The sequence below is a fragment of the Mirounga leonina genome, unplaced genomic scaffold (assembly GCF_011800145.1).
Source record: "Mirounga leonina isolate KUSES-001 unplaced genomic scaffold, KU_Mleo_1.0 Mir_115, whole genome shotgun sequence".
NCBI classification, from domain to species: Eukaryota; Metazoa; Chordata; class Mammalia; order Carnivora; family Phocidae; genus Mirounga; species Mirounga leonina.
Window position 1 is genome coordinate 90,072,104 of NW_023270268.1, and position 26,650 is coordinate 90,098,753.

At 38.3% G+C, this 26,650-nt stretch overlaps 1 protein-coding gene across 1 annotated transcript in view; it reads left to right on the forward strand.

Annotated features, from left to right (window-relative positions):
- Positions 1-26,650, forward strand: part of POLQ (DNA polymerase theta) — a 123,739-nt gene that overhangs the window by 65,762 nt on the left and 31,327 nt on the right. Inside the window, exons 19-23 of the mRNA XM_035000064.1 lie at positions 5,881-6,121; positions 17,870-18,063; positions 22,230-22,367; positions 23,581-23,755; positions 26,392-26,518. Of these exons, the coding sequence (XP_034855955.1) occupies positions 5,881-6,121; positions 17,870-18,063; positions 22,230-22,367; positions 23,581-23,755; positions 26,392-26,518 (875 nt within the window). The remainder of the gene's footprint in view (positions 1-5,880; positions 6,122-17,869; positions 18,064-22,229; positions 22,368-23,580; positions 23,756-26,391; positions 26,519-26,650) is intronic.

The following is a 26,650-nucleotide window of genomic DNA, read 5'->3' on the forward strand; positions in this document are numbered from 1 at the left end:
AACAAAAGACACCATTTTGTCTCTCAGTTTAGCAGATTTCAAGGATTTTAGAAGTTCTGTGCTAGAAATGAGAACGAGGACCAAATACATATTTCTTGTAAGTCACAATATCACAGTCTACCCCTGGTCTTCAAACACGATTGTTATAACCTGATTATTATAGTAAAACAATAGTAAAAGTCAAAAGTAGTTGGCACATTACTAGAATCCCATTCAGTTATTAACTATCCAGTCCATCATCATTATCATATGAAAATGTCTCCCGGGTTTGTAGGCTTCCATTTGATCTTACCAGGTTCCAAAAGCAAGAGGGATTGTCAGCAATATATGGCTTCACCCTTTCAGGCATCTGGCATAATTGAGCTAAGAGACAATATCATCTCTTGCTTAGACCTTCTTTTGAGGTGTTAATATTGGATTTTCCTCATTACATAACCCATTTATTCATTTCTTTACCCATAGCTACTATTTTTCCTTCTATGCTTTTAACCTTTATGTTATAATTCAAAAGGGCCTGATGGGGCAAGATGTGCCTTCACCCCTTCTGGCATGATTATAGTTTCTTGCTTAGGAATCATCCATTTCCATCCCTTATACTTGTAGTCCTGGTCCTGTGACCCCTGCATCAGCTAGGAGGAAAAAAGTTGAGGTGATGTGGGAAAGAAAGTATACCAGCATCTTTCCCATCCTTACTTCCCCAGATCCAAACAGAGAAATATATCCTGTGGTGACACTCCTTTAGCCCCCCTCATGTTCATGTTGAGTGGGAGCACATACTCATGAAGACATATAAGCCAGCCCTTGCTGCCTTTATCTATTTTTAGACAACCTATGTTTTAATTGCCCATTCCAATTCTCTATCGAACTAGTACTGAGGATATCTCTTTGCCCCTTGTTGAACATTATGGGCTATAAAGTGTGTTCTTTGGTCTGAAGAAATGATGGTCAGCCATCCAAACTGGTGCAGTATCTTCTGTTCTGGTTCTTTTATAGCAGTCAGAGCATTTGTATCTACAATCAGGTAAGCAAAGCATGGTCCAGAGTCAATGTCTGTTTCTATCTGGACCCATTTGTACCTCCCTAAGGCTACTAGCATTAGTCTCACCTGCCAGCTATATTCCTGGCCTTCCTACCGGGTAATCTGCCAAATAACCATCTGCAGTCTCTGACTCTCTTGTAGACAGATATAGTTCATTTTAGCCTTCTGTGCCTCAGAGGGTATAAGAGGAATATGTCTAAATTCAGCCTGTTTCTGCATTAGTACAGCGAACCATGTCCCCTCATTCATGGGCCCAGGTGACCATCTCAAAGGGGCATGCAGGGACATCTGCTTGATAATTCTAGTCACCTTCCAAACCTAGAAGGGAGTTCTTTTGAAAGGCATTAATGTGTCCTACTTTAATGCACCCCTTCAAATTTCTGTAGGACTGTGTCCTCTAGGAGCATCCCTTTAGCAGGCCAGGTCTCCATTGCCATCCTGACTGACATTTTGGCCAGGCTATCTGGCATTATTTATGAGCAAGTGAAGACCCAAACATAGGGCCTTTTTCCAGCTGTTCAGTTCTTTCATCACTGCTAGGAGAACAGCATGCAATTCAGCACACCAAGATCATCTGTTTCTATCTTCTTTGAATAGAATGACGACTTTCCAAAACAGGGTATTGTTCATTCACTTCGGAACTGCCATCCACAAACCTAGCAGCTTTTTGTCAGTCAGTCAGCTGTTTATAGAGTACTGTCCAAGTGACAATAGAATCCAGCAGCAGCTCCTCACACAATTCCAGAGTCAAGCCTAAGAGAAAAGAGGCTCCCTGCTCTTGAGCATCTCTTCTTTGCGTTCCCCAGGCAGCATGATCCTGTATAACCTGTTTTCATTTTATTATGTAACTCTCCTGGGCACTGCCAACTCCATTAGAGCATTTCTTAGATATCACCTGTGTTGGATGGGTATTTCAGGTTTCTAGATCATGTTATATCCTTTAGTCATAAGAATAACTTCAATTAATAATGTCAGATAGCAAGGCCATAAATACCCTCAAATGGAAATTCTCTTGTTTAAAGTCCCAGTTGTCATTGTTGGGAGGTGTTCACAAGCTCTTGCCATTAGCCCCAGTCTCCACAAAGGGCTATTGCACAAAGAATTTGTCGCTATCAGCCCTTGAGCTTCATTCCACACTGTGGGGCAGAGGGAGAGGGAGAAGCAGACTCCCTGCTGAGCAGGGAGCCAGGGCTCCATCCCAGGACCCCAGGATCATGACCTGAGCTGAAGGCAGATGCTTGACTGACTGAGCTACCCAGGAGCCTGAAGGAGACACAACTTCTTTACATAATACCTGCTTTAACATTCCAGTTTACATAATCCTGTCAACCATTACATTTTTACAGTTCTCTTATTCTAATTGTAGCCCAAGTCAGGGCTTTACCTATGGGTTTTAGTACCACCGTTCCTAGATCTCTCTCTTCCAGGAGTCCAGGAAACTTCTCTTTTCCACCCCCTGACAGTTTTACCTACTCTTGTCTGAAAGACTTTTTGGGTCCCCAGGAAGGCGTTGAGTGAAGGGACCCCAGCCCTTTTATCAGTCTTTAACTTGATTAATCTGCCTAACCACTGATTGCTGGTCAGGTTTCTCATTGTAACTTACGTCTTTGAGCTTTTTAAATTTCTCCATATTATGGTAAATAGAGCAGTCTTGTTTGGGGCCCTTTAATGGGGGTTGCTTTGACCCACCCAACCTTTGCTGATGCTTTATTAAAAATTTTTTTTAATCCATCAACACCCATTTTATTCATCACATTTCTTACTAACCATCTAAAAATTTCCATCCTGCTGAGGTGAGTCCTGAGACTTCCCTTTCTGTTTCCTCTTTCTCTTGTTATTTCTCTTGAATATTTGCTTCATATTCACCTTATTCCTTAACCTTTTAAAAATTTCCACCTTGTTGGGAAGTCTCTTGACCTCCCCCTGCCTCTTCCCATTCTCTTGTCAATAAACCTAATGTTTTTATTACCATCTCTAAGACCTATGAGAAGAAGCTGAGAAGGCAAATTTGATGAGGCTTTCCAAACTGTCCCTCAGTTTTGCAACAGTAGGGTTATATGGGGTACCTGTGTGAAAGGGGCCACCTTAAACCACAGCATTTACTATGACCTGAGTAGTGGTTAGATTTCAGCAGATAAATATCTCAGTTATCATAAAGCAGTCCCATATGGCTTGCATATGAAGAATATCAGCTGTTTCATCTAGGGTGTTCCACTTGGCATTTATAAGAGAAGAGGGACAGTCCCCCTCTCAGGCTAAACAGACTTGATAATGGCTTTTATCCAGTGCACCAGGCTAGCTCTTCCCATAGGAATAACCTCCCGTGTGTCTGGATCACATACACTCAATTTTGATTGTACCGTGGTGAGCTCTGGGTCCTACATCAACCCTCTGCTCTTCCATCCTGCAGCATCCCAAACCAAACACTCCTCCTAAATCACTCTCATAATCCATTTTAGTTAAGGTTCCACAAGAAGCTGATGATACTGATCCACAAAATGAAACAACTCTGTCACACTATACCCCCTGGTTTTGATAGTTTCTAGGTATTGTGCTCCTACACTGATTACCTTATTGGTGACCAGAGGTCTTAGGGGTGCTTTGTGTTGCCCCTGCACTGTTGACTTTGAGGCTAGTGGCTAAAGCTCAGACCGACTCAAATCTGAGTTTTGTTTACCATCAAAGCCAGACCCAACACTTTCCTTTACTTTTATTTAGCTATCACAGATAGCAGTAACCAAGAGATTGTATGTTTAGTGTGCTTACTGTTTTTCATTTACTTATATATCCAATGAGCCAACTCCTCAGGAGTTAGGTCTGCCATTTCTAAATTAAATTAGTGACTTTTACCCTTAGTAACTGTAATGTAGCTACAGTTTCATACATGGGTCACTAGGTAGCCATCCAGGGATCAAAGGGTCATCATCCCCCACCCTTTTATCCTTTCTTGTTGTAAGCCATATGTTTCTGTGAGCCAGGCCCTTTCTAGCAAGACCCATTTCTCTGCCACCAAGTAAAATTGTTCTGAGACCAATTCTGATATGTTTACAGGGTTTCTCCCATACCATCAAGCAGTGCTGGAAACACCAGATGGGTTTCCTACAATTCAACTCAATTCTGACACTACCTCTCTGGAGGGTCAGTGCCACAGTACTACCTGCTCTTTTGAGGCCAGCATCAAGCCCAAGTTAACACCTGTGCTTCTGACCAACTGAATATAGACTAGAGAGTCCAAGCACCTCCTTCCAAGGACATCTGGCAAGGATGTCTGATGCCAGTTCTAAGTCGAGGTTCTTACCTGTATTTCTGACCGACTGACTATAAATGAGAGGTTCCTTCAGATTCAGTTAATCAGGTGGAGGGGAGCTTCCATGCTCAGTCTAGGCACGCTACTCTTGCCAGCACCTCTGTGTTCACCAACCTCGAAGCTCTCCAAGCCCTGTCATTTTGGATTTTTACGGAGCCTTCATTACATAGGCACAACTGATGAAATCATTGGTCATAGGTGATCAATTCAACCTCCAGGCACCTCCCAGCAGGTCAAGGGACAGGACTGAAAGTTCCAACCCTCCAATCACAGAGTTGGTTCCTCGGGCAGCCAACCCCCATCCTTAGGTAACCTTGGGGCATTCCCAAAGTCACCTCATTAACGTAACAAAAGGTGACTTTATCTCTCAGTTTAGGAAATTTCAAGGGTTTTAGAAGTTCTCTGCTAGAAATGGGGACAAAGACCCAATTTATATTTCTTTTTTTTTTTTAAAAGATTTTATTTATTTATTTGAGAGAGAGAGAGAATGACAGACAGAGAGCACGAGAGGGAAAAGGATCAGAGGGAGAAGCAGACCCCCCGCCGAGCAGGGAGCCCGATGTGGGACTCGATCCTGGGACTCCAGAATCATGACCTGAGCCGAAGGCAGTCGCTTAACCAACTGAGCCACCCAGGCGCCCCCCAATGTATATTTCTTATTACAATTCACAATATCGTACTCCCCTATCAAACTATATTCTTAACCTATAGAAGAAGTAATTGAGTCATGTAATTGTCAGAATTATGAACAGGGCTTAGATTTCCTTATTCTAATTTAGTTTTGGTCCACTAGATCACCTAGTGTTAGAAACTACAGGAGACAAACCATAAGAGACTCAATCATAGGAAATAAACTGGGGGTTGCTGGGGGTGGGGATGGGGTAACTGGGTGATGGACATTAAGGAGGGCACGTGATGTAATGAGTACTGGGTGTTATATAAGACTGATGAATCACAGACCTGTACACACACACACACACACACACACACACACAAGAAACTACAGGTCTTCCAATCTGGCAGGGGAACTAAAAATAGCAATCAAATGATTTGTTGGATGGCCCTGTTGGCAGGCCCTTATCCTGAGGGGAAAGCCTGGAGGCTTTCTAAAACTTTGGGTATAAACTTTTAATGGTAAAACATTTGTGTCTCACTTATTATGATGTCAAGAGAATTTTTAAAAACCTAAAACTTGGCTTTATTATAGTAGCTTAGCCCAAATCAGCCTCAGTGGAGAAGATTCCATCTACATTTTCAGAAATATGATTTTAATTATCTGAGAGGCACTTGGATTTCAAGGCTATTTCAGAACCAGATAAGCAGGAATGTTGTAGTAATGGAAAAGTTGTAAGTTTTCCTTTTTTGAAAGCTGCTCTCACTAGTACCAAAAATGAGTCCTGGTACAATTTATAGTTATCCTTTCCTTCTTCTCTCCAGGGAAGACCACTGAATTAGTATTAAGTGAAAAGGAGTGAGATCAGAAATGAACATTTTCCCCTTTTAAGTGTGCACAAATGTCTTTGAACCCATTTAGGTGGCGTGCTGGTTACTAGATCCAGATTCTAAGGAGCCAACTCTTCACAGCATAGTTTCCAGTTTTCTTCCTCATGAGCTTCCCCTCCTGGAAGGGATAGAGACTGGACAAGGAATTCAGAGTCTGGGGCTGAATGTCAACACTGAACATTCCGGGCGATACAGAGCATCTGTAGAGTCGATTCTCACCTTCAACGCTATGAGTCAACTCAGTTCTTTGTTGAAGAAGGAAAACCTTCAAGGTAAAAACAACCTTGCCGGCATTTTCATGCTGTTACAGACTGGTGACAGTTCTGTTTTTAAGCCACTTTTTATCACAGTTCTTTATCACTCTTTATCATACTTCTAACACAAACTCTATTTTTGGATTATCTAGGACAGGGGTCAACAAACATTCTGTAAAAGTCCAGATATTAAGTGTTTTTGACTTTGTGGCCCTGGTGGTCTCAGTCGTAAATATTCAAGTCTGCCATCATAGCAAAAGAGCAGCCATAGACAATATGAAAATGAGTGTTCCAATAAAACTTTATTTATAGAAACAGGCTTCTGGCCCTGGTTTTGCTCTAGTTTGCAGACCTCAGACTCTAATGAAGAGAATTCGTGGCATTTTATCATTTATTGCTAATTTTATATTTGAACTTTATCCAATGATTTTTATTCACACTTAAAACCTAATCTGTTGAGGAGGGGGGAAAAGATGGGGGAGGAATAGGGGACCCTATTCCAATCAGTCCCCGGAATTGAGCTGGATATCTACAAGACCACTCTGAACACCCACGAAATCAGCCTGAGATGTAAGACGACAGAGCTGGATCTCTACAAACAGAATATCTCGGTTGGTTTCGAGGTACAAAGCAGGGAGCCATGATTCTGTGGGCAGATATCGGAGGATAAATGGCAGGGGGAGGGGTCCTGACCATGGGGATACTACACCGCCAGTGAGCAATAGCCTCCCACACTGCGGATGGGGCACAGACTCGCAGACCGGTAGCAGTGAGGAAAGGACTTTAGGGCAGCCCCCCAGACGGGAACCGGAGTGGCAGGGCCGTGCCTGTGAACTGGGGGCAGCTGGCGGTTTTAGAAGCACAAAGGGCAGAGACGTGCCCCCGTTCCCCAACCTGGAGGCGAGGACTGGGAGCCCTGCTGAGGGGCACACAACCCAGGATGCACAGTTTATAGCAGCACAGACAGAAACGGAGATAGTGTGGCCGGAGAGCTCACTGAAGAACAGACTGATATCTCTGCTCTGAGGCAGAGGGTTGGAAACGGTCTCTTCTGCTCTGACTCTTGGAAGAGACATGGAAAGCTGCCAGGGAAAGCCGCGAGAGAACAAAAGCCCCAAAAAAACAGTTTTCACTGAGCCCATCCCCCGCCACAGGGGGCAGGGCAACTCTGCCCAAACAGGGTTGCCTGAGTAACAGTGCTGCAGGCCCTTCCCCCAGAAGACAGGCTGGGAAAACAAGAGGCCAGCTACCCTAAGGTACTTAGAAAACAGGTGCATCTTGCTTGGGTTGTGGTCAATAATTTGGACTCTATACATTCTCTCAACCACCCAAAACAGAATGACTAGGAGGAGGAACCCCCAAAATAGAAAAGACTCAGAGTTTATGACTTATGCCACAGATTTACAAATGGATTCAGATATAACCAAGATGTCAGAGATGGAATTCAAGCTAGCAATTGTGAAGACAATAGCTAGAATGAAGAAATCAATTAAAGGCAACATAGAGTCTCTAAGGGCAGAAATAAAACCTGATTGGCAGAACTTAAAAATGCTATCAATGAGATCCAGTCTAATCTAGATAATCTAACAATTAGGGTAAGGGAGGCAGAAGAACAAATTAGTGACCTGGAAGACCATTTAATAGATAAAAAGGGAAAAGAGGAGGTCAGGAAAAAACAACTCAGAATCCATGAACATAGAATGAGAGAAATAAGTGACACCATGAAGCGTTCCAATGTCAGAATTATTGGGATCCCTGAGGGGTGGAGAGAGAGAGAGGACTAGAAGATATATTTGAGCAAATCGTGGCTGAGAACTTACTTAATCTGGGAAATGAAACAAACATTAGTGTCCTAGAGGCAGAGAGGACCCCTCCCAAGATCAAGGAAAACAGGCCAATACCCCGGCATGTAATAGTAAAACTCGCAAATCTTAGAACCAAGGAAACCATCTTCAGGGCGGTTAGGGGAAGAGATTCCTTACATACAGAGGGAGGAACATCAGAATAATGTCAGACCTAACCACAGAGACCTAGCAAGCCAGAAAGGCCTGGCAAGACATATTCAGGGTACTAAACGAAAAGAACATGCAGCCAAAAATACTTTATCTGGCAAGACTGTCATTTTGAATGGATGGAGAGATGCAGAGCTTCCAGGACCGGCAGAAACTGAAAGAATATGTGACCACTAAGCCGGCCTTGCAGGAAATATTATGGGGGGTTCTATAGAAGGAGAAAGACCCCAAGAGTGGTATAGAACAGAAATTTACAGAGACAATCTATAGAAACAAGGTCTTCACAGGCAACATGATGACAATAAATTTATATCTTTCAATAATCAGTCTCAATGTGAACGGCCTAAATGCTCCCATAAAATGCCACAGGGTTGCAGTTTGGATAAAAAGACAGGACTCATCCATATGCTGTCTACAAGAGACTCATTTTTGACCTAAAGATACATCCAGACTGAAAGTGAAGGGATGGAGATCCAGAAAGACACTGTATCATTCTTAAAGGGTCTATCCAATAAGAAGATCTAACAATTGTAAATATCTATGCCCCCAACATGGGAGCAGCCATCTACATAAGCCAACTGTTAACCAAAATAAAGAGTCATATTGATAACAATACGTTAATTGTAGGAGACCTCAATACTCCATTCTCAGCAAAAAAGATCATCTAAGCAGAAAATCAAAGAAACAAGAGCTTTGAATGACACACTGGACCAGATGGACCTTATAGATAATATACAGAACATTCCACCCTAAAACAACAGAATGCTCATATTTCTCGAGCGCACATGGAACTTTCTCCAGAAGTTCTATTCTCCAGAATAGACCACATACTGGGTCACAAATCAGGTCTCAACCGATACCAAAAGATTGAGATTATTCCCTGCATATTCTCAGGCCATAATGCTTTAAAATGGGAACTCAATCACAAGAAAAAATTTGGCAGAAATTCAAACACTTGGAAGCTAAAAACCACTCTGCTCAAGAATGTTTGGGTCAACCAGGAAATCAAAGAACTTAAACAATTCATTGAAATCAATGAGAACAAAAACACATCAGTCCAAAACCTATGGGATACTGCAAAGGCAGTCCTAAGGGGGAAAAAAATAGCCATCCAAGCCTCACTCAAAAAAATAGAAAAATCTTGAATTCACCAACTAACTCTACACCTTAAAGAACTAGAGAAAAAGCAACAAACGATGCCTAAACAATGCATCAGAAGGGAAATAATTAAGATGAGAGCAGAGATCAATGAATTAGAAATCAGAAACACAGTAGATCAGATCAATGAAACTAGAAGCTGGTTCTTTCAAAGAATTAATACGATTGACAAACCACTGGCCAGACTTATCCAAACGAAAAGAGGAAGGACCCAAATTAATAAAATTATGAATGAAAGGGGAGAGATTACGACTAACACCAAGGAAATAGAAACAATTATTAGAAATTACTATCAACAACTATATGCCAATAAATTAAGCAACCTGGAAGAAATGACTGTCTTCCTGGAAACCTATAAACTGCCAAGACTGAAACAGGAAGAAACGGACAACCTGAATAGGCCAGTAACCAGAAACGAGATTGAAGCAGTGATCAAAAACCTCCCAAAAACACAAGAGTCCAGGGCCTGATGGATTCCCTGAGGAATTCTACCAAACATTCAAAGAAGAAATAATACCTATTCTCCTGAAGCTGTTTCAAAAAATAGAAACAGAAGGAAAACTTCCAAACTCATTCTTTGAGGCCAGCATTACCTTAATCCCCAAACCAGGCAAAGACCCCATCAAAAAGGAGAATTTCAGACCGATATCCCTGATGAATATGGATTCCAAAATCCTCAACAAAATCCTACCTAATAGGATCCAACAATACATTAAAAGGATCATCCACCATGACCAAGTGGGATTTATCCCCGGGATCCAAGGGTGGTTCAACATTCGCAAATCAATCAGTGTGATAGAACACATTAATAAGAGGAGGGAGAAGAACCATATGGTCCTCTCAATTGATGCAGAAAAAGCATTTGACAAAAAACAGCATCCTTTCCTGATTAAAACTCTTCAGAGTATAGGGATAGAGGGAACATTCCTCAAGTTCACAAAATCCATCTATTAAAAACCCACAGCAAATATCATCCACAATGGGGAAAAGATGAGAGCCTTTCCTTTAAGATCAAGAACATGTCAAGGATGCCCACTCTTGCCACTATTTTCAACATAGTACCAGAAGTCCTAGCAACAGCAATCAGAGAACAAAAAGAAATAAAAGGTATTCAGATTGGCAAAGAAGAAGTCAGACTCTCTCTTTTCGCAGATGACATGATACTTTATGTGGAAAATCCAAAAAACTCCACCTCCAAATTACTAGAACTCATACAGTAATTCAGCAATGTGTCAGGATACAAAACCAATGCACAGAAATCAGTTGCTTTCTTATACACTAACAACACAACTGTAGAAACAGAAATTAGAGAAATGATTCCATTTACAATAGCACCAAAAACCATAAGATACCTCGGAATAAACCTAACCAAAGAGGTAACGGATCTATGCTCTAGGAACTACAGAACACTCATGAAAGAAATTGAAGAAGACACAAAAGATGGAGAAACATTCCATGCTCATGGATTGGAAGAATAAACATTGTTAAAATGTCTATGCTACCCAGAGCAATCTATACCTTCAATGCCATCCCAATCAAAATTCCAGTGACATTTTTCAAAGTGCTGGAACAAACAATCCTAAAATTTGTATGGAATCAGAAAAGACACCGAATCACCAAGGAAATGTTGAAAAAGAAAAAGCTGGGAGCATCACTTTGCCTGATTTCAAGCTATATTACAAAGCAGTGATCACCAAGACAGCATGGTACTGGCACAAAAACAGACATATAGACCAATGGAACAGAATAGAGAACCCAGGTATGGACCCTCAACTCTGTGGTCAAATAATCTTCAACAAAACAGGAAAAAATATACAATGGAAAAAAGAGAGTCTCTTCAATAAATGGTGCTGGGAAAATTGGACAGCCACATGCAGAAGAATGAAACTCGACCATTCTCTAACACCATACACAAAGATAAACTCAAAATGGATGAAAGACCTCAATGTGAGACAGGAATTCCATCAAAATCCTAGAGGAGAACATAGGCAGTAACCTCTTTGACATCGGCCACAGCAACTTCTTTCAAGATACCTCTCCAAAGGCTAGTGAAACAAAAGCAAAAATGAACTTTTGGGACTTCATCAAGCTAAAAAGCTTCTGCACAGCAACGGAAACAGTCAACAAAACAAAGAGGCAACCCACAGAATGGAAGAAGACAAATGATACTACAGATAAAGGGTTGGTATCCAAGATCTATAAAGAACTTCTCAAACTCAACACCCAAAAAGCAAATAATCAAGTCAAAAAAATAGAAAATACAAACAGACACTTCTCTGAAGAAGACATACAAATGGCTAATAGACACACGAAAAAATATTCATCATCATTAGCCATCAGGGAAATCCAAATCAAAACCACATTGAGATACCACCTTACACCAGTTAGAATGGCAAAAATTGACAAGGCACGAAACAACAAATGTTGGAGTGGTTGTGGAGAAGGGGAACCCTCTTACACTGTTGATGGGAATGCAAGTTGGTATAGCCACTTTGGAAAACAGTGTGGAGGTGCCTCAAAAAATTAAAAATAGAGCTACCCTATGATCCAGCAATTGCACTCCTGGGTATGTACCCCAAAGACACAGATGTAGTGAAAAGAAGGGCCATATGCATCCCAATGTTCATAGCAGCAATGTCCGCAATAGCCAAACTGTGGAAAGAGCCGAGATGCCCTTCAACAGATGAATGGATAAAGAAGTTGTGGTCCATATATACAATGGAATATTAGTCAGCCATCAGAATGGATGAATACCCAACTTTTACATCAACATGGATGGGACTGGTGGAGATTATGCTAAGTGAAATAAGTCAAGCAGAGAAAGTCAATTACCATATGGTTTCACTTATTTGTGGAACATAAGGAATAGCATGGAGGACATTAGGAGAAGGAAGGGGAAAATGAAGGGGGTGGAAATTGGAGGGAGAGATGAACCATGAGAGACTATGGACTCTGAGAAACAAACTGAGGGTTTTAGAGGGGAGGGAAGTGGGGGGATGGATTAGCACGGTGATGGGTATTAAGGAGGGCACATACTGCATGGAGCCCTGGGTGTTATACGAAAACAATGAATCGTGGATCACTACATCAAAATCTAATGATGTATTGTATGGTGACTAACATACATAATAAAAGAAAATTTAAAAAAACCCTACTCTGTCATGGAATTTAAAAAGTGATGTATTATCTTTTTAGAATTTTAAATAGTTATTTCTCTAGCAAAGGATATTCATGTGAATCTTTTTTTTATGTCATGATAAATAGCATGGATTTATTGTGCAGTCTGCTGGCTGCACAAGAGTGATTACCTTGACTTCAGAGAGCATATCATATGCTTATGGTAGAAATGATGAAATGGAACAAAGTTGATTTCATTGTGAGAAGATTTAAACCATGAATTTATTGCCTGATTAATAAATACTAGAAACAGCAGATTGATGAATTTGCACAGACCAGGTTTGAATCTGGGCTGTATTACTTATTAGTGACAGGCCTTGGGCAAGCTACTGACACTCTTTAAATCTGTTTCTTATAATGTTATAAATATTAAATGAGAGAGAACTTAACGCAGTGTTTGCCAGATTAAGCACTCACTACTGTGTTAGATGATGATGATGATGATGATGATAATGATGGTGATCATGATTTTTACTACTAACGTAAGCCCTCTGTGCTAATAGTAATGTTCTCCCCAGCATCACTGGAGTAGAATAATACAAAAATCAAACGGAGTTGTCTGTTGTTGTAGGAGAGTTGCTTAAGCAACGTTAATTAGCAGCTCTTCATCGTGCACTGAAATGTTTCAAACTCAGCTTCTCTAAGCCAATGTAGGCAGGCCAAGGAATTGGGAGTATATGGTACATATGCCACAGGACTGCTTCTACATTCATGGGCGATAATGTGAATGAACACGGTCTCTTTCCCTCTCAGTTGGCCTTGTCTGCCCTTAGGATCCAACGTTTAGTGATGGTGGTATGGATTAGTCTGTAACTTCTTAAGAACATTTGTTGCCCATTATCAGAATTAAAAACTTTCAGTATCTTCGGGAGGGAAATTTCCCACTCTTAAAGACAATTTTTCACCTACAGGAAAAGGAAATTATGGTTCCAGAAAAGTATAAGAAACCCTCTACATTTGTTATTTTTAACTTTTACAATTTCATTGTGCCTTGAAAACTCCTTTTTTAGGCAAATTTTCAAAAGTGGGTGGCCACGAGGTATTAAATGCTTTCTTTTGTACAGTGCCGAGTCTTTCCTATTCAAAGAGTCCATAGAATTGAAGTACATTGAAATAAAGTTTTTAGAGAGAATGTAAACAACTGTCAAGTTTTGTTTGGAAATAATTATTTCAGAATATGCTTGAAGGATCTCCAGAATCTTTTTCTTTTTCTTTTCTCATTCTCTTGCCTGTTGGGTGGGTTTGTTTTGGCAGCTGACTTCTCCCACTAGAGAGCTGATTTTTGCTTGGGTGTGACTAAATTTTAGTAACAATGTGACTTTGCTTACTGTGACTCAGGACCAAGTATCCTGTTCTTTTCACATGGATCAATTATGTCCTTTCTAGAGTGGGTTGAACATAGATGATTTTCTAGGGATGGAGTGAGTTGGTTTCTCTCTTTTTTAAAGTAGATCTCAGCTATACAGATTTGTGTTTGTCATAATCATTCTTTCATGTACACTATCATCATTCGTCCATGTATGGTCCTCTTATTACTTATTATTTTAATATATAATATCTGTTCACTCACACTATTAATAATAGACATTTGTGTCTACCTATGTGCTCCTCCTTTCTTGCACACCCAGTTTTATGTTTATTGTTCCCTTTTTATTTTAAATTAAAAAATTTTAGCATATATATATATATATACATATATATATAAGTCCAAACAATATATTATTTAGTTTTGCTTGTTTTTGAACTTTTATATAAAACACCTGTCACATTGGGACTTGCTTTTCTTACTCAGTATCATGTTAATAAGATTAATGCATGTTATTGCAAAAATCTATAATTTATTCATTTTCACTGCTGTGTCATATATCACTGTGTGAGTGTGCCAAAATTTACTGTTTTACTGTTTACATTTTACTGTTGATAAATGGGTTCTTTCTATTTTTGTTTTATTTTGTTTTATTTTTTGTTTTGCTATAGCAAGTAGTTCTGTATACATATTCTTACACATGTACATGTTTCCTGGTACATGTGGGTGAGAATTTCTTTTGAGTTTGGAATTACTCTGTCATGAGAATGGAAATATTCAACTTTATAAGATTATGCTAAATTGTTTTCCAAAATGGTGTATATATTTACTCTCTAAACAGCGATGTGAAAGAAATCTTGGTGATTCATATTGTCTCAACTTTGCCAATTCATCGGTTATAAAATGGCTGTAATTTTTCTTTCTTGTGCTTTGTTTTTGGTAACAAAGTTATTCTAGTTTCATTGAATGAGTTGATAAATATAACCTTTTTTTTTCTTTGGAGGAGTTTGTGTATCATAGAAATGATGTGTTCCTTGAAATTTTGGTAGAGTTTGCCTATAAACTGTCTTTGTGGAAATATTTTTAACTATTACTTTGATTTCTTACAGTTGTAAGATTATTCAATTTTATCTTTAATTATGTTTTGGTGAACTATGTTTTTATTATATTATTGTTATTATATATTTTTGTTATAATAAACTATATTTTTAAGAATTACCTCTTTCATCTAGATTTTCAAATTTATTGTCATTAAGCTATTGCTAATTTTTTAATGCATCTGTGGTTTATCTGTTGTTTTTTTCTTTCACCATATTTATTCTTTAATCTTAATAGAAGTTTATCCAATTTTTCAGTCTTTTCAAAAAACCAATTTTTGCCTTTGATTTTTAGTTCTCCTGACTTTATTTTGTAGCACTTTTTCTAAATTCATAAATATGACACTAAACTCATTAGTTTTCAAATCATTTTTTTCTTTTCTAATTGAGGTATTAAAAGCTATAAATTTCCCTCAAAGCTCTCCTTGCATTATATCTTAAAAATTTTACATGTAATGTTTTCATTATATCTTAAATATTTATTGACATTTTCTGTTTTGACATTTTTGACATATAAGTTATTTAGAAGGTTGTTTTTCAATTTCCAAATATTTGGAAATGTTTTATTTTGTAATTTTTAATAGTCAAACTTATTTGTATTGTGTTTAAAAAATCATGATTATGTAATACCCATTCTTTGAAATTTTTGGAGTTGCTTTGCAACCTAAATCCTGAACTATGTGTAAATGTTCTATGTATATATAAGAGAATGTGTATTCTAGTTCTGGATGCAGAATTTTATAAATGTCTATTAAGTCAAGGTTATTGTTTAAAACTTTTGTATCTAATTCTCACTGTAGTTCAATTTTAACTATATTTTAACTATATATTTTGAGACCATTTTATTAGATGCATACCTGTTTAAAATTGATTTATCTTCCTGATGAATTAAACCTATCATTATATTATGAGCAGCTCTAGCACTAATACGACTTTTAATCTTAGTCTATCTTCTGGAATTGATATGGCAGCATCAACTTTCTTTTAATATTTGCCTAATATTTTCTTCTATCCCTTTTAACCTTTCTTGGTCCTTATGATTTAGATGTGTGTTATAAACAAAGCATAGCTTATTCATTTATTTTTCAAACTTAGCAATTTTTTTTACAATTTTACCAATTTATTGTGATTATTGATATATTTGTATATTTTCCTACTGTTTTACTTTGTTTCTTTTTTAAATTTTTTATTGTTATGTTAATCGCCATATATTACATCATTAGTTTTTGATGTAGTGTTCCATGATTCATTGTTTGTGCATAACACCCAGTGCTCCATGCAGAACGTGCCCTCTTTAATACCCATCACCAGGCTAACCCATCCTCCCACCTGCCTCCCCTCTAGAACCCTCAGTTTGTTTTTCAGAGTCCATCGTCTCTCATGGTTCATCAGTTTTACTTTGTTTCTATTCATCTTTTGTATTTTGTAAATAGTTTACTCATAACTGTGCTCTGTATTCTGTTCTAATGAATCTATATCTGCGATTCTTATGGGTCTAAATCTGCCATTTGTTGTTTCTGCTGTATATTACTTGTATTTCTTTGCTATCTTGTATGTTTCATATTCTTTGTGAGTTCATGTAGGATTTGATCAGTGGAGCCCTGCAGGCCTAACTTGGGGAAAGCCTTCCTCAAGAAAGGTTTTGCTCCTTACCATAGTACACCACATCCAAGGACCACACTAACCTCCCTTGAGTGTTGGTTCAGAACAGAAGTCTGAGAATTAGCTTCTCTTCCTGTTGCTATTCTGAAGTTCTATATCCCCTCAACCTTTTGGCTGTAGGATTTCATTCCTATGACAGTACTGCTCCTTCCTACTGCCTATGGATACAGGCTTGCTCCCTGTCACTCTGACTTTGTGCCGCTTTACTGTTCTTGTTCTGACCCTAGTTCCTGATTTCTCTGGTTCCACATCCCATGAATTTCTGCTCTGGGTCCAGGTCTTTAAAGCCAGGCTCTGACTGTCTGTTAATTCCTCCTATTAGAGGCCAGTAGCTCTCACTTGTTTATTTGCTTTTGGTGGGGGTTGTGGGTGTCCCTGGACATTTCTCCTGCTGGTTGAGACCAGCAATGCCTCAAAGAATGTATGTGTGTGGAGCTGGGGAGGGCAGGCCAGGGTTGCTCAGAGTCCTTGTGATCCATAGTACTGGAAGCTGAAGTCTTTGGTATGGATCTTTTCTTAATGATTTAGGATAGATTTCCCAAAGTGCATTCTATGGACATGTACTTTTCAGGATGTTAATAAGTGTTACATAAAATAAATGGTTTTGTGGTCAAATAATTTCAGATTTTCAGTTAAATAGTCATCGTTGCTTCAGGTCTTCTCAGAGCCTTTACTAAATTAACAGGCATCATGAATATCCAAAAGCAGTATGTAAACACTGGAACTCACAGTGCAGTGTCTCTCAGCTCCACCCTTTTCATAGAGTATCTTTGAGACTAATATTTCAAAGACCGTACTGGAAAAACTGATACAGATGACTACTCTGTTGAGAAGTGTCAGCAGATAGAAAAATACTCTGATTCTTACTTCAGGAATCTTTTTCTTTATTCTTTGGTAAGAGCACTAGAAAATAAGAAACCTCCATTTTTAGTTCTTTGTGCAAGCATGCATATCATGGAACCAGGAATATTGGAAATAATTTCAGGAGATTAACTCATTATAGTCAGTTTAGCAAATAAGATTGGCTCTCTTGCTCTTGCCAAGAGTAGAAGCTGAAACATTATCTTGGGAGAAATGCAGCCTCTTGTAATCCAGACCATTCACAAGATTGCCAGTTTTTCTGCTCTCGATGTAGACAAGGGTAGTAGTCTAGTGCTGAAGTAGAAAAGTAGGAAGTACTTTTATGCCTTTCCTTGTTGGCCTGAGAGTGCTGCTCAGGAGACTGGATCTTGAAGAATAGCTTGGATAGCATCTCTGAATTTGCTTAGAAAAATTCCATGTGTGTTTAGGTGATGATGCTAATCTAGTCACTTAACTGGTGAATTAATGTTTTAGTTTTCTTTTTTTCTTCCAGATGTTTTCTGTAAAGTGGAAATGCCCTCTCAGTATTGCTTGGCCTTGCTAGAGCTAAATGGAATTGGCTTTAGTACTGCAGAATGTGAAAGTCAGAAACACATAATGCAAGCCAAGCTGGATGCAATCGAGACCCAGGCCTATCAACTAGCAGGACACAGTTTTTCCTTCACCAGTTCAGATGACATCGCTGAGGTTGTATCATGGGAATGGGGAATTTGAGAGTTAAAAATTATTTGTGTGTGTGTGTATGTGTGTGTATTTCCTAAATGTGTTTGCCTAACCACCAAAGATCAGTTAAAAAAATTTTAGTTATCAGAGTACTTTGGAGATAGAGTATTCTAGCTCCTAATTTATAAGTTATATCTGTGTTTATGAAATAGGAAGGTGGTAAAGAAGCCTCCTAGAATGTATGCTCCATGAGATTTGCCTAGGACAGTGGAGGTACTCAGTGAATGTTTGTTAAACAAAAGATCCATAGTGGTGGTTATATAACAGTGTAGTTGTTTCTCCATGAAGTTAGTAATTTCATGAACTCTCACCCCTTCCTTACCCCAAAATCCTTTTTTGGAGAATAAAATTAGATATTTTTCTCAGTTGTTAATGAAAACGGAATTTTTGGGATTGTTTGCTTTTTTAAACCTAAATAAGATTTTTATAAACTTAACATAAATTTGGCACACTTTACTCTTATTTTTATTTTCAAATGTTGGCATTCTATTCTTTCCTCTCCCCACACTCCACAAAGGGTGGTTGGGTTGTTGTAGGAGGGTTACAGATTCAGGGTGGGTACTTATACTTGATAACATTGAAGTTCAGGTGTCTTGTAGATGCAATTCAGTAATGTAGCATGTTGTGAAGATCATAGGCTTTCAAGCCAGACTTCCTGGGTTTGAATCCTATCTCCTCCACTTATTTTAACCCTGTAACCTTGGGACAATACATCAACTCTTTGTATCTCAATTTCTACATCAGTAAAGTGGGTTATGATAGAAATACCTCATAGAGTTGTTGTGAGGAATAAATGATGAATGTAAAACACTTAGAATAGTGCCCATCTCATAGTAAAAGCTCAATAAAGGTTACATATACTCATAAAAAATGCCCCTTTTTTAAGCCACAGGGTTATATGTTTTAAAAATATGAGGGGCGCCTGGGTGGCTCAGTTGGTTAAGCGACTGCCTTCGGCTCAGGTCGTGATCCTGGAGTCCCGGGATCGAGTCCCACATCGGGCTCCCTGCTTGGCGGGGGGTCTGCTTCTCCCTCTGACCCTCTTCCCTCTCGTGCTCTCTGTCTCTCATCCTCTCTCTCTCAAATAAATAAATAAAATCTTTAAAAAAAAATGAGGAATTTTGTTTCTCCAAATCACAGGGTACATGTGTATTGAATTCAGTAGTGCCATTTTTTGTTTTGTTTTGTTTTGTTTAATATTTTCCTTTGAGTTCTTTAGCTCCGAACTCCCCAACCAATACCCAACTGACTGCACATAAAATTACAGAGGGACCTTATGAAAAACAGAGCATCCCTGGATTTCAGCACAAGTAGGCTTGGGGTATAGGCAGGAATCCATGCCCTTGTGATTCAGATACTAAGGCCATAGGCCTAGACCAAATTCTAGGCCAGAATAAAAGGCCTTTGATGTTAATGGCTTGTTCTTAGGTCTTCATTTTAAAATGGAAGTTATATTTAAGGTAATCTAACAGTTTCACACATTGACTAGTTAATCCTTGGTGATTTTAAGTGGAATCTTTGAACTGGGCAGGATATTACTAATCATCTAGAGCTGTGCCATCCAATACAGGAGCCACTAGCCACTTGTGGCTATTTAAATTTAAATTAACTGGGACACCTGGGTGGCGGTTAAGCCTCTGCCTCTGATTCAGGTCATGATCCCAGAGTCCTGGGATTGAGCCTGCATCAGGCTCCTAGCTCAGCAGGGAGTCTGCTTTTCCCTCTGTCCCTGCTGCTCGCCCTGCTTGTGCTGTCTCTGACAAAATAAATAAATAAAATCTTTAAAAAATAAATAAATTTAACTTAATTAAAATTAATTAAAATATATCAATTCAGTTCCTTAGTTGTGTTAGCCACATTTTAAATGTTCAATAGCCACATGTGGTAAGTGGCTACCATAAAGGGGAGTGCAAATATAGAACACTTTCATTATTGCAAAAAGTTCTTTTGGATGGCACTGGGCTAGAGTGGGGATCGGCAAACTATAGCTTGTGGGCCAGATCTGGCCTGCCACCTGTTTTTGTAAATAAAATTTCATTGGAGCATAGCCACACCTGTTCACTTACTTATTGTCTGTGTCTCTTTTTGGTCTATAATGGCACAGTTGAGAAGTTGTGACAGACAGTAAAACCTGCAAAGCTGAAAATATCTGTTATCTGGCCCTTTTTGGGAAAAGTTTGCTGATCCCTGGTCTAGAGGGAAGCATGAATTAGAGAAAAAAAAAAAGGACTTTGAGTTAGAGGACTATGGGTTCTAATTCTTAATTTTTCTACGTTATGGCCATGTAACTTTAAGCAAGTTTCTCCAACTGGTGTAAACTTCAGAAGTGTCACAGAATTGTACATATGACATGAGATGACATATGTTAAAGCGCCCAGCATGTGATGGCTGACACACAGTAAGTGCTCAATATTTATTGAGGAGGGCAAGAGGCACTTGCCCTCATCCAGTTCAACCCCCTCATTTCACAGATGTATTCATTTAAACCTGGAGAGGTAATTTATATGAAGTTTTCACAATTAATTCTGAAGTTTTCACCAAAAACAAATCTAAGATAAAGAGCTTATAAATATGTAACTTGAGATCTTTGAGTTGTCCTAATTATGATAGGTCTCTCTTCCTGGGATTGTTGATTTATTATTACTTTAAAAATAATGTTTCATGGGCGCCTGGGTGGCTCAGTTGGTTAAGCGACTGCCTTCGGCTCAGGTCATGATCCTGGAGTCCCGGGATTGAGTCCCGCATCGGGCTCCCTGCTCGGCAGGGAGCCTGCTTCTCCCTCTGACCCTCACCCCTCTCATGTGCTCTCTCTCTCTCTCATTCTCTCTGTCTCAGATAAATAAATAAAATCTTTAAAAAAAAATGTTTCATTTTCCTATTCAGTTATTTGATTGTTTTTCCTATCCTGCCATTCATATATCTGTATGAATATGTCTGTACTAGAGTTACCTGATAAAATACAGGACATTCAGCTAAATTTGAATTTCAGATAAACAATGAACAATATTTTAATATAAGTATGCCCTGTGCAGTTCAAATTTAACTAAGCATCTTATAATTTTATTTATTATATATGATAATCCTGATCCCTACACATGCAACCCTATATAACACAATTCTTGGGAAAAATTGTTACTAACATCCACAGCAAGCCTCAGTATCTTTCATACCTAAGACTCCAGTTATTCCCACTATGTAAAATTAGAACCAGATCTTTGTTTCTATCATCACTGCTATTCTACAGAAGCACAGGCATATCTTTCCTTCTACCCCTTGCCCAACTTGTGGCCAATAAAGATTCTTAATAGAATGCAAATGATCTTAATTTTTAGGATTATTAGTGGGAAAATAATCCAAAGTTCACTAAAGCCCACTCAATGTATACGAATGAATGAATGGAGGTAGTAAATAGTATTCTGAATTGCCTGAGTTTTAAAACCTATAAATTGAGCTGGTGTATAGGTTAGGTATACATAGGCTATTCCTTCTGTCCCAGAACATGGATTCCTGTCCTGTATAGGCTTAATTTCTTCAGTAGGTACTTATTGGCTACTCTAGCTGTCATTATTGATTGCTACATTGGGTTGGCCATATTTTTCTGACTTTTTGTGTCCAGGTTCTCACAGGGCCTAGCCTTATGGTGGTGGAAGTAGAAGGCTTTTTGGATCCCTTTCTACTTCAGTGTTCTTTGATTTTTGTGATCATATAATAGCCACAAAGGCTCCCGTGTTGACCCTTGCTGAGACTTAAATGATTGAGCAGCCATGTCGGTTACCATATCAAGGGGTATTTAGGAGAGTTCACAGTCCTCAGAGCAACCTAAAGTCTCAATGTCAATAGCTTATTTATCACTTGTTCAGCACACAGAGTATACATTCCTGTGTTCCTGACTGTTAAAAAGCCCATTATTGGAATTAATCTTATAGTGCCTAAATTAGGGTATAGATAGCCTACTTGACATGCAAATTTTCATTGTCATTATTTATTAAATGTGATAGTTCAATATGTTATAAAAAATTCTGCCAACCCATGTTGAATTGTGTGGATTTTCTCAAATAACTTAAAAATGTTTTGTGAATGACAATGCTTGTGATTTGATTCTTGACTAAAGAAGCATTAATTTATTGCAGGTTTTATTTTTGGAATTGAAGTTACCACCAAATGGAGAAATAAAAAACCAAAGCAGCAAGAAAACTTTGGGTTCTACCAGAAGAGGGAATGACAATGGACGCAAGCTAAAGCTGGGAAAACAGTACAGCACTAGTAAGGTACTCTTTGTGACAGTTACAGGGCAGAATTTGAATTACTTTTAGCATTTTGGTGTCTTGAAAGAATGCTGATGAAGTCAAGATCCAGCATAGCTCACCATTTGAATGTGTCCAGATAAAAACAAATTGGTTTGTGGTTCGGCTCCCTGCCAAAACTGCGGAGACATTCCATCATGGAAAATCTGGACCAAAATCTAATCTAGCAGTTGTGTCCTTCCTATTATTAAAACAGTATAATGGTTTATGAACTCAGACCTATAGACATTATATTTAATTACTGACATCCGCTACTCTTGGACTTCAAGTATAATATAATTTGTATAGTATAGGAGCATGGATAAAGGTGTGGAAGAATTAAAAAAGGAAAACACCCAGCCATTACAAATAAAACATTTTTTTCAATTATAGAGCAAAATAGTAAGCTCTCCATGAGTTTAAGAATCTAATCTACTAATTTCAAAGTAAAATTGCAAATTACAATCCATGGGAACTGTATGTTTGGGAGAGAAGAGAGAAAAGGCTTATTGTTACATTTTTACTGAATGAATTTTCAGTGGAATAATAAGGGTAGAAAATACCACCATAATAGCCATGGAAAGAGAATCCAAGTTGCCATTCTGTAGAATTTTGACCCTACTATCCTTAACTATGACTTGCCTGCTCTAGGGAAGTTTCCACAGTTTCATTCTGTAACAAAACTTTTTGTTTTATCTCACGGGCCCTCTAACTTCACAAGTTCCTATTTCTTAGCAGTTTACCAAAATTCTGTAGCATGGAAAGTTCAAAGTTTTAAAGATTAATGTCTTCTGCATTTCTTGATATGGAAATGATTAAAGTATTAGGGCAAAAGGAAAAAAAACCATGAGAAACTTACAATCACATGAGAATAGAGGAGGAAAATATAGACAAAGGAAAGACATGATACAGATTCTTGGGTGGGGTGAAGGAAGGCAGTTATAGTACCTTGCTAAATTGACGCTGATTTGTTTTAAGGTAGATCTAAATTGATATTACTCAGCATTAGCATGTTTGCATTTTACCATCTATAGTTATCATAGTTTTATCATTATGGTGATTGCCAAAAACCCAAACAGTAATTTTGAGTTGTAGATATAGGAGTTATCAAATTTAATTTTGAGATTATATTATTTACCTAAAAGAGAGCCTAGTTTGCTATGGAATCTGATCTTACTTCATTATATTTCTTTGGCAGGATGTTTTAAATAAATTAAGGGCATTGCATCCTTTACCAGGCTTGATATTAGAGTGGAGAAGAATCACTAATGCTATTACCAAAGTGGTCTTTCCTCTGCAGCGGGAAAAGCGTCTGAATCCTTTTCTTGGAATGGAAAGAATCTATCCTGTATCACAATCACACACTGCTACAGGTAATGAGAAATCTTAAATATGAATAATATCCAATTTTGAAAGAAAACTTTTCATATATAATATTTGCTCAAGGTGACCAAGGAATTCAAGTGTTAATCATTGGATTCTGTGAAGTTTCATAAGCATTTATGAAACACATACTACATCCAAAATATAGATGGATACTAGTTACAGAGATGAGATTTAGTAAGATAGAGTTCCAGCTTTCAAGTACTATATAGAGTAACTGGAATGTCTGAGACTGTACTTTAGATTAATATTTGAATCAGTCATTTTATCTAATTTCAGTCCTAGCCCTCTCCCAAACCTCTTAAGATTCTCCCCAAGATGAATCTAGGTAATGCTGGGGGGCATCTGTATAACAGATGAGTGTCTTATTTTATTTAACCAGAAAAGAGCTGTAGAGTCCTTTGGGTGTCTTGTAGCAATTTTGGGATAGGTATGAGTAATCTAGAAAGGAAAAAATCATTCTTGTGCTAGGCAGTGCAAAACTAAATATCTGCGAAATGCAATGTGCATTGGAAGAAAGGGCAGCATTAAATCTCATCGGGGAGACAGTTTAGGTTGGTGGTATAGAATGTGGGCTTTGCTATCTGACTTTTACGGGTTTAAATCTTTATTCAAGGTAGCTTTGTGCCTGAGTGTCCTCATGTGTAAAACACAGTAATAATAGTCTTACTTCACCAGGGCATGCTGAGGATTAAATAGGCTAATACATTTAAAGTGTTTAGAATAGTGCAGGGCACTTTGTGCAAGCTCCTTACCGGTTGTTGCTGTTTTTACAGACGGAGGCACCAGGATGAGCTGCCTTTTTTCTGTGCACGTTTATTCCCTGTTCTAAACAAATTCTTTTCCTTCTTCTGTATTTAGCTAACCTCTTAGTTCACCCTAGCCATTTCTTGCCCTGTTGGTGTTTAAATTTCATTTTGAGACATATGCTAATGATGTAAACTTACGTAAAATAAATCCTTGTTGGTGCAAAACCAAAATCAGCGTAGAGTTTCTAAAGGTGTTGCATTTATCTGTTGCTTATAAAATAGAAAGTAATCAATTCCTTTTTTGTCGATTGGTTTTCACCATACTATGCCTACATTTAAAGAGTATTTTAGAAATACAAACTTACCTAAGCATAGCAAAGCCATTTCATTATTAGAATTCACCTCCATGAAGCTACATTCATGTTTTATAATCTATTTTTGCCATCTTGTTTGTCTGCCAGTGTTAGCCTCATTAATTCAAACAATAGACCTGAATATTAAATATTATTATCGAAAAGAAGATAGTATGCTGAGGCAGCAAGAGACTTGGACTCCTTCTTTTTTTTTTTTTTAAAGATTTTATTTATTTATTTGAGAGAGAGAATGAGAGAGACAGCACATGAGAGGGGGGAAGGTCAGAGGGAGAAGCAGGCTCCCTGCCGAGCAGGGAGCCCGATGCGGGACTCGATCCTGGGACTCCAGGATCATGACCTGAGCCGAAGGCAGTCGCTTAACCAACTGAGCCACCCAGGCGCCCCTTGGACTCCTGCTGTTGGCTAGTTTTTTAACATTGAGCAGGCCATTTAATGGTAATAAGTATATTAATGGTAATGGTAATAAGTATATTGATATCTGCCATTCATTGAGCACTAATTTTTCTTAAAAGCTAAATAACAAGGACATATATCAGGGGTTTGTTCAGAAAAAGAATATCTGAAGTACTTAAAATGTCTGACTCATCAAAAGAAGACGAAATTATATATACTAGCTGGTAGAGAGCCCATTACAATGAAGAGTATATTATAAAACAAGATTTTATAAAACTATATATGTATATATGTACATATATGTATATATGTAAAAACTGCAATAACAACATCAATGACCCAGACTTTTTTTGAATAATGCTTATGTGTTTCAGAAAAATTCAACCAATAAGTAAACAAATAAACTGCAAAATATTTGGGGGAAATAAAAGTTATAAGCATTAAATAGCTTTCTCTTTCCTAGAAAGTTCATTAACATCCTGATTCTAGTCTCCAGCTTTGTCGGTGCTACCATTGGTTCTCTTGATGAGTGAGGATGGTGATGCAGAAAAGCAGCCAGGTGATGTCTAGTGAGTGATGTTCCAGTCACCACGTCTCACTACTCCATCTCCTACAGATTAGCTGGCTCCTTGGGCCCCGGTTGTCCCTTTTCAGCAGTCAGTTGCTCTTCTGCTTCAGATCCTCTCTCTGTGTCTTGTGCATTCCTGGGTTTGAAGGTTTTGACAGTCATTTCTCCTAGGATCCATTTGATTAGTCTTTACTCATTAATACCACTGCTAACATTCATATAGTGCTGATATCTGGTATTCATTTTAGCACAGGACGAGTTCAGCTTATCAAATTCCTTCTTATCATGGGCTTGTTTTCTAGAGAGCTAGGTTAATGTAAAACATTCTATTGCAGTTGACTCATATATTCACTTACATTAGGATTGGTCTTGTACTTATTTTATCATTGTTAGATGCATGAACATAATGAAAAATATTTAAATATAAATTTAGTTTAGCAATAGTAGAAAATGCATAATTCAGAAATGCAATTACTGTGAAAATAAATGTCAGATCCCCCCTAACCCCCTCAATTTTCTGTCTTCATTCTGTTTGATTTTAGGACGAATAACCTTTACAGAACCAAATATTCAGAATGTGCCAAGAGATTTTGAGATCAAAATGCCAACACTAGTAGGGGAGAGCCCACCTTCCCAAGCCCTAGGCAAACGCCTACTTCCCATGAGCAGGTAGAGGCTATTTCTCTGTATTTGTGTTAATACACTTTTATGAGTATGAATGGCTCAAAACCAGCCTATTGGATAAAGTAATGAAGTTAGTTTCATTTTCTGTTCTGGGCATACATGCTATCCATTTAAAAT